General features: G+C 38.8%; 1 protein-coding gene and 1 long non-coding RNA gene across 10 annotated transcripts in view; one reads left to right on the plus strand and one right to left on the minus strand.

Moving 5' to 3' along the window:
* The window catches only part of CC2D2A (coiled-coil and C2 domain containing 2A), a 134,101-nt gene that overhangs the window by 56,558 nt on the left and 64,889 nt on the right, over nucleotides 1–12,654 (plus strand). For all 9 annotated transcript variants that reach the window (XR_012434690.1, XR_012434691.1, XM_045392157.2 and 6 more), the window contains 3 exons: nucleotides 5,343–5,552; nucleotides 6,506–6,612; nucleotides 10,570–10,710. Coding sequence is in view for 7 of the 9 variants with exons in the window: in XM_045392157.2 (XP_045248092.2) it covers nucleotides 5,343–5,552; nucleotides 6,506–6,612; nucleotides 10,570–10,710 (458 nt within the window). In the remaining 2 variants the exon portion in view is untranslated. The remainder of the gene's footprint in view (nucleotides 1–5,342; nucleotides 5,553–6,505; nucleotides 6,613–10,569; nucleotides 10,711–12,654) is intronic.
* The window catches only part of LOC135970883 (uncharacterized), a 67,518-nt gene that overhangs the window by 19,183 nt on the left and 35,681 nt on the right, over nucleotides 1–12,654 (minus strand). The window lies entirely within an intron of this gene.

The raw sequence follows: 12,654 nt of genomic DNA on the forward strand, positions 1-12,654 counted from the left end.
GCCTCTCTCTGATTCACTGTCTCTCCTGCAAAATACTAGCTTTTCTTAGGTTCTGGTTTAGTCCTGGCATCCACATAATGGAAAACCAAGTCAGAGTGCCAAATCAAAAGTTGGCAATTACAGCTAGGAGCAGGGGCTCACACTTGTAATCCCAAAGCTTTGCGAGGCTAACATGGGAGGACTGCTTGAGGCCACGAATTTGAGAACAGCCTGGACAACATAGTGAGACCCCCTTCCTCTACAAAAAATAAAAAGGTAGCCAGACGTGGTGGCACAGGCCTGTGGTCCCAGCTACTCAAGATGCTGAAGCAGGAGGATCACTTGAGCCCAGGAGTGCAAGGTTGTAGTGAGCTATTATCACACCACTGCACTCCAGCTTGGTTGACAGAGCGAGACCTTGTCTCTAAAAAATACATGCATACATACATACATAGAAGGAAAAATGTTAAGAAAATAAAAGTCGGCATTTCCTTGGGCCCTTAACAGAGCCTTGATGAATTTACGCCTCAGAGCGCTTGGGTCTGATGCTAACTTCACCCAGCAGGATCAACCAGCACTGATCACCCGTTTGAGTCAAGCCCAGTTGTTCTTTGGTTAGGAATATTACGCTATTGACTCAAATGATGGATTGTGCACCCTCCCATTAGAGAATTTAAGAGTTTTATTTAGAAGGGAGTTGGTATTCAGCTCTGCTTTTTTGAACTTTTTTTTTTAATAACAGAGGGGGAAAAAAGTAGTTTTTAAAAGTGAAATATTCTGTTCCTAATATTGTCTCAATATTAGGATGTTCTTAAATTGAGATGAGACAATTAAAGATAGAAAAATGCAAAAAGGAATTAGCTGTCATGCAAAGAAAAACTGTTAAACATCAAATAAGAAAGAATACAATTTAACACATCTTAAGAAGTAATTAGTGCAAAAGTAAAAGATTAAAATGCTAGATAGGACATTGCAGGTAAAACATAAACAATATAAAATACAGTTTGCCTAATCACAATAGCAAAGTAGGGTTAAAGTTGTTGAAAAGCAGGCCCGGCGCAAAGTAGGGTTAAAGTTGTTGAAAAGCAGGCCCGGCGCAGTGGCTCACACCTGTAATCCCAGCACTTTGGGAGGCCGAGGTGGGCAGATCACCTGAGATCAGGAGTTCAAGACGAGCCTGGCCAACATGGTGAAACTCCGTCTGTACTAAAACTACAAAAATTAGGCAGGGGTGGTGGGTGGGTGTAATCTCAGCTACTCAGAAGCCTGAGGCAGGAGATTGCTTGAACCTGGAAGGCAAAGGTTGCAGTGAGCAGAGAACATGCCTTTGTACTCCAGCCTGGGTGATAAGAGCAAAACTCCATCTCAAAAAAAACAAAAGTTGTTGAAAAGCAGTACAAGCATCCCTCTTCTTTCTCCCCTTCCTTTGTCCTTCCTTCCTTCCTTCCCTTTTTATTACTTCCATCTTTAACTAAAAGTCTACGATATTCTTAGCTGTGCTAAATTCTGGGAATACAGAGGGAGCAACCTTAGCTTGGCCATAGAGAGACTTCGTGCCTTGGCTGGAAAGACAGAAATGGAAGCAAGTGTTAAAGCCCCTGCAACACGTAGGAGCCCCCCTTTTTCAGAACTGCATACCCACTGGAGGACTGTGTCATGATTCCAAGCTCCTGCAGAGGTACTACTAGATAAAAGTGTCACTTTCCCATCATTATTCTCACCAGTTTTTCACCAAAGCATTGTTAATCTCCTGCATTCTAAGCACTGCACTACACAGGACTCTCTTGGTTGCACATGACAGAAACCCATTGCAAACTAGCTTAAGCAAAGAGGGAACTTAGTGGCTCAAAAAACTGGAAAGGATCTGGGAATAAATCATAAAATGAAAGAGGACCTTTAGGAAACAAGATCTCAGGGGCTAGGACCAGGGATTTGATGCCAGCAGGCCTCTCTTCCACCTCTCTTTTCTCTGGTTCGTCTTGAATACTAGCGGGCCTCATTCTCTGCAATTGCAGGCAGGACAGAAGTCCTACATATTAGGGGATGTGTCCTTTGATAGCCTAAGCTTAACAACTCCAGAAGGAAAGAATCATATTTCTCCCCACGGTTCACATTATCGATACCAAAAAATAAACTCTAGTCAGTGGCAAGTGGATTATTATGCACTAACCTCATGTCCAGGAAACATGGCGTGTTTCCAGAAGATGGGAAATGAGAAGGCTTCCCAGGGAAGACCAGAATAATAATTCTAGAATCTACTGCAGGCTCTGAGGTGGACCCAGACTTTGCTGCTATTATTTTCTCAGGGCAAATGTAGAAACTTGCATTGTAAACTTACCAATGATTATTAATTTTCTGTACATTTTTGTTGTTGTTGTTTTGAGACAGGGCCTCACTCTGTTGCCCAGGCTGGAGCACAGTGGCGCAATCTCGGCTCACTGCAACCTCCGCCTCCTGAGTTCAAGCAATTCTCTGCCTCAGTCTCCCGAGTAGCTGGGATTATAGGCATCCGCCACCACATCCAGCTAACTTTCGTATTTTTAGTAGAGACAGGGTTTCACCATCTTGGCCAGGCTGGTCTTGAACTCGTGACCTCGTGAACCACCCGCCTTGGCCTCCCAAAGGGCTGAGATTACAGGCGTGAGCCACTGCACCTGGTCTTCTGTACAGTTTTTAATTTTTTTTTTCTCCTTTGGTATGCATCTCTGCACATGCTGAGAACATCAATAGATAATCCATACTCATCAACTCTTAGAGTTTCGGTTTTCAGTTGAAGACTAAAAAATCAAATGAATTTTAAAGTTAAAATATACTCTAAATATTATCCCTCCTTGGGAGTAATTGTTGCTACTGTGTTTATGATAGTTGTCAATAAATAAGAAAGGAAAACAGATGCAACAGAAAAAAAGGACAAGGAACTAGGTGTCTTTCTCCCTAATAGGAAGAGAGTTGGGGTCTTTTGATCCGGTTAGCCCAATGACTACTAAGTGTCCTGAAACACCATTATACTTGGTTGAGCTGAGCCTAAGGCAGAGACCACTAGCAAGTTTTGGAACTTAGGCTAATGCAGATTTGTGGCAGGCGGTGCAAAGTACAGGTGACTTAAGTTACATTACAAGTAAATAGAACCACTCTACCCATGTTATTTACTCATACCAAGAAGTGTGTGAGAGCCACACCCTGAGCGATCCCATTAACTCTGGAACCCCATAGGTAAGAGGCAAGGCAAGGCAAGAACGAGCAGCTGCAAAGCAATTAGAGAGGAATTTTCCATTATGTCTGTGGTTTGAAGTCTAGTTGTACATATATTTGTGAGGTGGAAATTTTTAATTAATCCAGGTAATCTGGATTATAAAAGGGTGGTCACATGGAGATTAAAAACTTCTAATATTAATGTAGTTTATAACTGAATACTTTTACCTGAATGAAAGAGAAAAAAAAAAATGGCGCTCCATTGTTGCAGTCTGAAGTGTAGGTATATTAATGACCAGATCTGATCTCTTAAAGGCCACCCAGGGCTTTCATAAGATGCAAAAGACCAGTGGAAGCTGATCCATGTCCCAGTTGTTTTTCCTCCTATAAATCCAAGTGAAGATTCTTGAAAGAAATTGTTGCTACTGCGTTCATAATAGTTCTCAATATATAAGAAAGGGAACAGATACGACGAAGAGACAAGGAACTAGAGGTCTTTCTCTCTAATAGTATGGGAGTTGGGGTCTTTTGAGCAGTCTAGCCCAGTGGCTGCAACGAGTCCTGGAAGCTTTTTTACTTGGTTGGGCTAAGCAAAAAGCAGAGACCACCAGCAATTATTGTAATGTGGGCTAATGCAGATTTGGGAAATACAGTATATTCCAGAAAGTACTGCAGTATAGTTAATTCATCCTGATTTGAGCCTAAAATATTGGTAAACACATTCCAGTTTTACAAGGGCCTTTTTAAAATAAAACAATGTGTTCAAATCTTATAATCATAAGATTTTAATGCTGGAATCCACTCTTCTGGGCCGGGCTTCCCTACCTCCCTCTACACATCCCAGACTTCATGCTTTTAGATCCTAGGGCTGTTTTCCCTTCTAAATTGATTGCTGCTTGAAGACAGGCTCTACCACACTGTACACATCCATTAATCTTTGTTGAGTAAATGAGATAATGCATGTGAAATGCCTGATATGATACCTAGTGATCTACAAAATGCTAATTTAATCTTTTTTCTTAGCCTCCTATTTCTACATATGAAAAATTAGAGGCCCAGAGATGTATAGTGACTTGCCCGAGGTCTCAGAGCAGTTCAAGGTAGAGCCGGGCCTAGAATCCAAGGCTCATAGCCCAGATCTAGCATCTTTACATAATACCATGCAAAATAATTAAATGAAGAGTTGCTGAACATGTTACCCATAATTTAGGGAAGATAAAAGCTTCCATTCTGATCAGAATTTTTACAATTTTCCTTTAAGCTCATGATTTGTAAATAATTTACTTATGCCACATTATCATTTAAAAAAATAAATACATTATCATTTTCTAGACAAATAGCTCATCTCTGCAAAAAGGAAGGACCAAGTGATGTCTCAACCACCGTATCCTTACTGTAGTCCGTCTTTATAATGAGAAAAAATAAAGGCACAAAACCCAAGACGTCTCCTCTCCACCCTTGAGCTCCCACCCACAGTAGCTGTAGTGATCAAAGTAAATATCTTGAAGATTTTACGGAAGAAAAGCAAAGAGATGTATCTGATACATTATATAGCAAACGATCCAAGAAATTCCTGTTGGATACTTCTGTTTTGTTTTCTACACGCTTGGCTCAGCTGCACAGCCCCCACTCTTATTTTGCAAACCAATATCTCTCCTCCCCATGAAGACTGAGTGCCAGCATGATGCTCAGTTAGGTAAATGTCTCTTGCTGCTGTCTACAAAAGGAAGCCTTCTCCACATGTTTTAAAATGTAAATACATGGGGTATGTCCGGGATCCAAATAATGATCGATTTGAACTAGAATCTATGCTCCTCCCATTCAAAGAATTTCAAGGTCACCAGCTACAAAACCCAAGATTCCAAGAAACAAGATAGTCTGCATGAAAAGGATTAGAACTACGACTTGGGCGAGTAATAAAACCTAAAAGACTTAGGAAAGCAAGATTGAAATGGTTTCTTTTCTAATTCCCAGTCTTTCATTTTACTATTCAACTATTCAAAAAAGAGCTGGCCTCTAAAACCTGGAAATAGGTAATCAAGCATTTTTCACCTGACTGGTCCAGTATAGAAGGTATTTTGCATCTAACTGTTTTCCCATTGTGGATTAGAGAATCATTATCTAGTAAGTGCTTTAACTGTGTTCTGTCTACACTCTGCTCTCCTTGGCAGGCAGTAAAGTATGTTCACAGTAGTCAGCATATGATCAGATCTGGAGACCATCCTGGAAATTTCCAACTGGACATTGATATTTCGGGGTTAATCTTCACTCATCATCCCTGTTTTAGCCGAGAGCATGTTTTGGCAGCCAAGCTGGCCCAGTTATATGACCAGTACCTTGCAAGACACCAGAGAAACAAGGCAAAATTTCTTACTGATAAGGTACATGTGATTTCTTCCATAATGATTGTCAATGGAGTTGGTTCTTCCAATGAGCCCAAACAATGAAAATTTCTAACAGCAAAATATGCCCCTCTTTCACATGTTTCCTCTGTCTAGGATGTGTGATGCATTATCCAGCTAGAGACAAAGGGAAAGACAGAGTTGGTATACATGTAATGTGTACAAATTTATTGGCACACACTTGCCCTAAACAGAAGGCTTTCTGTAAACACTACAGCGCCCACCAGAAGTGGGTGTTAGGTGGAAGATATGTGGTTATTACTTGCTTACGTGAGCTCAGAACTTGAAACCATTGGTGGCTTGAGAATTATCTATCGTTAGAAACATTCTCATCTTTATATTTATTATCCCATAGTGTGGCACTTAAACACAAGTCAGTTGTTTCAACTGATGGTCAAAGGAATGGCTATGAATTTGGATTTATTCCCAGTGTGACACTATCCCATGGGATTTTTGTGGGTAATTTTGACTATAGGCAATTTTAGTCTCATGCCCTGACTTTAAAACCTTACTGCCCAAAGAAGAGATAACTTCACAATATCTCGTTTTATGAGTCTGTAATTTTATAGTTTCTTTGTATCACAAGAATACCACCGTATGTCCTGGACCCAGGCAAACCCACTGTTAGCTTTGGAAGAAAACTTGGTTCTAAGATACACACATAAAAATAATATTTTCATGAGCAGCTTGATTATCTGGGCTATGGAACAAGGATGGACATACACTATTCTTTACTAATCCAGTTTCTTCAAGAACAGATGAAACAGTTCTCCATCATAATTCATTTATGTGAAAGTCTGGAGACAGCTGGATGCTTGAACATCCATTCATAGACTGCTGGCACCATTTTGCCCAGGATAAGTGGGTGGGTCCACTTGCACTGCAGTAGGGAATAGAGTGTAACTCAAAACTTGTATCCATATCTTTTTAAGCTCCAAGCTCTAAGAAATGCTGTTCAGACTGGTGTTGATCCAGAAAAACCTCATTCGTCTCTTGATACCATCCAAAAAACCATCAATGAGTATAAATCTGAAATTCGGTGAGTAAAGTTTGTTAAGTGTAACTACTTTTTTTCCCCTGTTAGATGTGCACTTGTTAGAGTTTATTTTTCCAGGTACTTTTTCTGAATGCAACGAATACATGTGAAATTATGCCAAATAAAACAATGAAATACATCTATCATATTAACACAGTATTTGAAGTCCAGTAATGTGAATGAGGATGAGGGAAATGGTCACTCTGCAGGTGTAAGGGAAAACTGCTACAGCTACCACTTTAGAGAGCAGCTTGGCCCTAACTCCTAAAGTGTTGAAGAGGCTCATCAGTTTGGACCCAGCAATTCTGATTCAGATACAAGATGTTCTTTAAGGAGCTATGTGTGCACATGTACATGGGGACATGTGCAAAGATATGCACAGCATCACTCAAAAGTAAGACAGCCTGGGCACGATGGCTCATGCCTGTAATCCCAGCACTTTGGGAGGCCAAGGTGAGAGGACAGTTTGAAGCCAGTAGTTTGAGACTAGCCTGTACAAAAAATTTTTAAATATTAGCTGAGTATAGTAGTACATACATGTAGTCCCAACTACTCGAAGGCTGAGGAAGGAGAATCATTTGAGCCCAAGAGTTTGAGGCTGCAGTGAGCTAGGATGGTACCACTGCACTCCAGCCTGGGTGACAGAGTGAGATCTTGACAAAAAAAAAAAAAAGGAAGCCACTAGAAATAACCCAGTAGCAGAGTAAACCCATCTTGGTATAGGCTTACAGTGAATTTCTGTACCACAGTTAAAATGACTGAATCAGATCTGCAGGTATCAACATGAATCATATGCAACTTGCTTCTTTATATACAATGCATCTTAGACATTTTCCTGTCACAGTGCATGTAGATTTACATCATGGTTTAAAGCCTGGCATTATGTAGATTTATTGTAGTTTGTATAATTCTCAACTGATATGTATTTGCATTTCTATTCTGTTTTTTATTATTTAAATTCTACTGTAATTAAAATTCCTAAATATTATATTTGTATGAGTACTTCCACAGAACAAATCCTTAGAACAGGAAATAATAAATGAAGGCATTTCAATGTATACTTTTCTTTTTACAGTCTAGCTATGAGTTGGAAATTCTTCCAGCAAAGTAGAAATTAGTGAAGTTTGTAACCTATAATTGCAAAAGTATGGAGTATATTTTTAAATAAAAATTATTTTTTATATTAAAAGGAAAACATATTGCAATCTCCTTGTGAGAATAATTTTTGTTTTGGCATACATTAAGAAAAAAGTGACAAAAAGCTATTCTGAAAGCAAATGTGATTTTATATGGAGCTGTATTTATTAGTCACTATTTGAAAAACACCAGAACTGTGTGTGAGATCTAGAGACAATACCCAGCGGAGTCATAGACAGCAGACCCATTACAATAATTCTGTGCCTCTGGAGATGAAAGCCTTTGAGATTTAGCATTTCTGACCCAGTAAAAGAGATTTCCATCCTTTGCTGACTTTTCACTAGGTGGTAAAACAATTTCTAAGCAGATGATCTATTGCTGGATGTTTCATCACATGGATCCATTTCCTCAAGCCCCCGGGATCTGATCAGCCACCCCCAAGAACTCCCCACCTCAAGCATCTGCTGAGCCCTCCACTGGTTGCAGTTAACCCGGGCCAGCACCATAAAGCATTTTCCATTTTATTTTCCATAGCAGCATCATGACTACATGCCTTGTCCTCCGAACGGCAACCAGGATATAGAAGGAAGAAAATATGAATGGTCATGCAACATAGGAACATTTTACTTAACCTCTCTGTAGGATCTTTGCCCTCAGATGTGCTCAGTCTTGAACACATAAAAATTCTATGACCCCAAGTCCCCATCCAGCTACCATTTTATCTCTATATTTCCTTTCATGGCCAAACACCAGGTAAACATTTGCTATTCATACTATCTCCACTCTCTCCCATTTCCAACTTATCCTGTCTCATTCCTGTGCCCACCTTTCCTCTGAAGCATATCTTGCCACAGCCCCTGGGGACCTCCACCTGGGAAAGTGGAATGGAACCACTCGGCCTGCTCAGTGCTTGAATGCAGACACCATCCCCACACATTGCCTGTCAGGACATCCTGCATCTCCATACACCACCCTCTCCTGGGTGTCCTCGTCCCTCTCCAGCCATTTGTCCTTCTCATCATTCTTTGACCATCATTCTCCTTTGTCCAGCTTATACATGTTCTGAGTCTCAAGTGTTATTGTTGTTTTCTTTTTAATCCTGTTTAAAATTGCATTTTCTCCTGAAATGAATCCACTTTTTGGCTTTAAACATCATCCAGATGCCAGTGGCTCCCAAAGTGTCATCTCTGAGCAGCAGTCCACTGCACGGTCTAGACCCCATCTACATCAGATTTCAGAAAACTGTTGCCAACTCCCTAATCAAAATTGCCTTTCCCTCTTCCTCTCCAGCTCTGGTCACAATTTTAATTAAATATTATTTTGTAATTTTCTGCTTCTTTAGTTTGTATGCAAATTTTTCTTGCTAAGAGCTCTTTTTAGCATTTCTGGGAAACTATTATTTTTAGGTACTAAAAAAGAAAGTAGAAAATATATCAGAAAGCCTGAAGGTGTCATGTAACTAGTAAAATAATTTTATATTGTGGTTTTTAAAACTGAAGCAGGGGTGATAACAGCTAAAGGCATAGGAGACGAACTGATCACCTGATGGTGACAGATAACATTTGTGGGCCTCTTGCTTGGTATCGGGCAAGGTTCTAAGCACATTATGCGGATTATCTCATTAACTCCTCCCAACAACCCAGTGCGGTCAACTCCTACCATACCCATTTTACAGATGTGAGCCGGCAAAGGGAAGTAGCTTATCCAATCCAGCTAGTAAATAGTAGAGCTGAGATTCAAACCTGGGTAGTCTGGTTGCAACAACTGCACCTTTAACCACAATGTTTTACTGCTCCTCAAAGAGAATGTTTCTTATTCTAGTTTGTTGCTTTTTTGCTTTTCTAAGGGCTTCCCAGAGTCCCAGATCTTGACTACCTAACCACTATCATTTTCTGCCATCTTCCTTTTCTACAGTTACCAGTTGATCTTAGAAACCTAGACCCCCTTATTTCTCTGTACCACTAAATCATCACATGTACAACCTCCAGACTTAGGCCTGCCTTCTGGAGGTCATGAGGTGCTAATTTGTGAAATGCTACATCCTTGGTTTCTCATGATACTTTCTTAGACAAACCTCACACTGATATCATTTATGTATGTGTCTGTCCCCTGAGCTAAACTATAAACTCCCTGAGGACAGAGATATCTTCTGTCTCTTAGACACTTCTAAATTCCCTGGAATGACTCATGGCACTTGTTCAAAAATTTAATAATGGTCTCATTATGCAATAAAATGCATTTGGGATCTAAACTTAGCTATCATTTATAAAGAGAACTTAAAGTAAGGTATTAAATAAAATAAAGAGGAAAGAATTTTCAAATGATGCCTCTTCAGATCAAACCAAAAATATTGGTAATCTAGTGAATATTGAAAATCTCCAAGGCATGCGATAACAATACTTCATCTCCTCAGTGTGGAACTTGTGATTTGTGTTAACACAGAAAGACTTTAAATGTATTTGCTGCTAACTAGAACAGCAGTGTACTTTGCTATGTTTATAATAATTTAGTCCATGAGAACTGCCTTTATTTTCTTACCTTCAAAGGTGACTATTTGTTGAAGGATGCATAGTTTTAATATGAATTTTTTAAGTACTTAATTAAAGTCAGATCTGCCTAAAGAAAACAAAATCAAGTAAACCTCTCAAAACAGGTTGACATCCTATTGTCTTTACATTTGCATTTGTATTTAGTTTTCTGTACTTGTTTCAAAATATGGTAGCTATCAAATTGAATATACAATCACTGTGCATTATTAATTTCTTTTGCAAACAAACACACCTAACTTTTTAATATATACTCATGTGTTATTATATGTTGCAGACAAACGAGAAAATTCCGTGATGCTGAACAAGAAAAAGATCGAACATTGCTTAAGACCATCATAAAAGTTTGGAAAGAGATGAAATCCCTTCGAGAGTTCCAGAGATTTACAAATACTCCCTTGAAACTTGTTTTGAGAAAGTAGGCTTTTTTGAAAAATTATTTTATTGGGATATATCACACATCAAGAAAAATGTATAAAACTTGGATACAGTTTTAAAAGTAATTACAGATAAATATGCATATAACCACTTCCCAGGTTAAGAAATAGAACATTTCGTTCCTGAGCAGCCCCTCCCAAATGGCATCCTCCTCAATCCCCAAAATAACAACTACCTGGACTTTTGTGATCATTGTTTTCTTGTCTTTATAGTTTTGCCAATTATGTGCAATCCCTAAGAATATATAGTTTAATATTGCTTGTATTTGACTTCTACATACCTGAAAGTATGTTGTGTGTATTCTTTAGTGAATATATACATGTTTCTTTTCTTCAGTACTGTGTTTGTGAGATTCATCTACTTGACAGCACATGGCTGTAGTTAGATTTCTTTGCTTTATAATACTTCGTTATACAAATATAGCCAAACTTGTCCATTTCCGTTGATGGGCATTTGAGTTTATTCCATTTTTCAACTGTTACAGAAACCACTTCTGTAGGAATTTTTGTACTTGTCTTTTAGGGTACATGTGCCCAAGATTTCATTTCAACTTTACATTGCTGATTCCAAACATATTCCAGAAGTTGTGCTGATTCATGCCTTCACGGGGGTTCTCATAGGTCCATATCACCCATATCATGCCGATTACTTGGTGGTGTTAATTAACATTTTGCCAACCTGCTGACATGTTTTAATTTATATTTTCCTGACTACTCATGAAGGTGAGCGTTTTTTTGTACATGCACTGACTATCTGGATTTCCACTTTTGTGAGGTGTCTGTTCAAGGCTTTGGTCACTTTTTGGACTGGATTATTTATCTTGTTATCTTTTTTGGTAATTTGGAGGCATTCTGCGTATAACATGGGAATTTGTTAGTAGCGTGTATTGCACATATCCTCTCCTACTCGTTAGTTGTCTGTTTACTCTCTTTTTGTTGCTTTTTGATGGATAGAAATTCTTAACTTTAAAAAGATAAAATACATTCGTTTTTTCTTTTATTATTGGTGCTTTTTGTATGCTTCTTAAGAAATTCTTCCCCTGAGTCATGTAGATATTCCATGATATTGTCTCCTATAACCTTTATAGTTTTAGCTTTCACATTTCATCTTTAATTCATTTGGAATTGACCTTCATTTGTGGTGTGGAGAAAGGAAGCTTTGATAATATTTCTGCTACCTAATTCACTAGACTTTTATATATGCTTCAGAGTACAGTTTATCACAACACAACCATGTTCTATGTGTTAATGCAAGAGCATCTATGCTGCTGGTGTTGGTCCCTGTCTGATTGTTTCACCTGGATAAGTGTTGTGCCTATATACTGACACAAATAGTAACAAATTTGGGCAGTTATCTGACATATTGCTTTGAAAACAGCCATAGTACAACCAAAGATAGCTGCAAATTGTGATTTTTCTTTGGCTGTAATTACAAAATCGAGAAAAAAAAAAAAGGTAGTTTTCAGGACAAGTATAAGACTGTGTGATCTTTGAGACTAGAGACCCTGTTGTCGTTGTATATCTGGTTTCTACCAGAGCACCTCCCGCTTAGTATCTGCTCAGTTAATGTTGGTTAACAATAGTAACAAATTTAGGCAGTTATCTGATATATTGCTTTGAAAACAGCCATATTTCAGCCAAAGATAACTGCAAATTGTGATTTTTCTTTAGCTGTAATTATAAAATTGAAAAAAAAAGTTAGTTTTCAGGACAAGTATTTAAGACTGTGTGATCTTTGAAAGCAGGGGCCCTATTGTCATTGTATATCTGGTCCCTACCAGAGCACCTGCCACTTAGTATCTGCTCAGTTAATATTGGTTGACAAATTCAAATATGCTACCTCACAAAATAATGGCTGTCTCCTAGAAATTGCAGTGTTTGTGCTTTCGAATTCCATCTCCTAGGCTGAGCCTCCCACAGAAGCA

Source organism: Macaca fascicularis, chromosome 5 (assembly GCF_037993035.2).
Source record: "Macaca fascicularis isolate 582-1 chromosome 5, T2T-MFA8v1.1".
NCBI classification, from domain to species: Eukaryota; Metazoa; Chordata; class Mammalia; order Primates; family Cercopithecidae; genus Macaca; species Macaca fascicularis.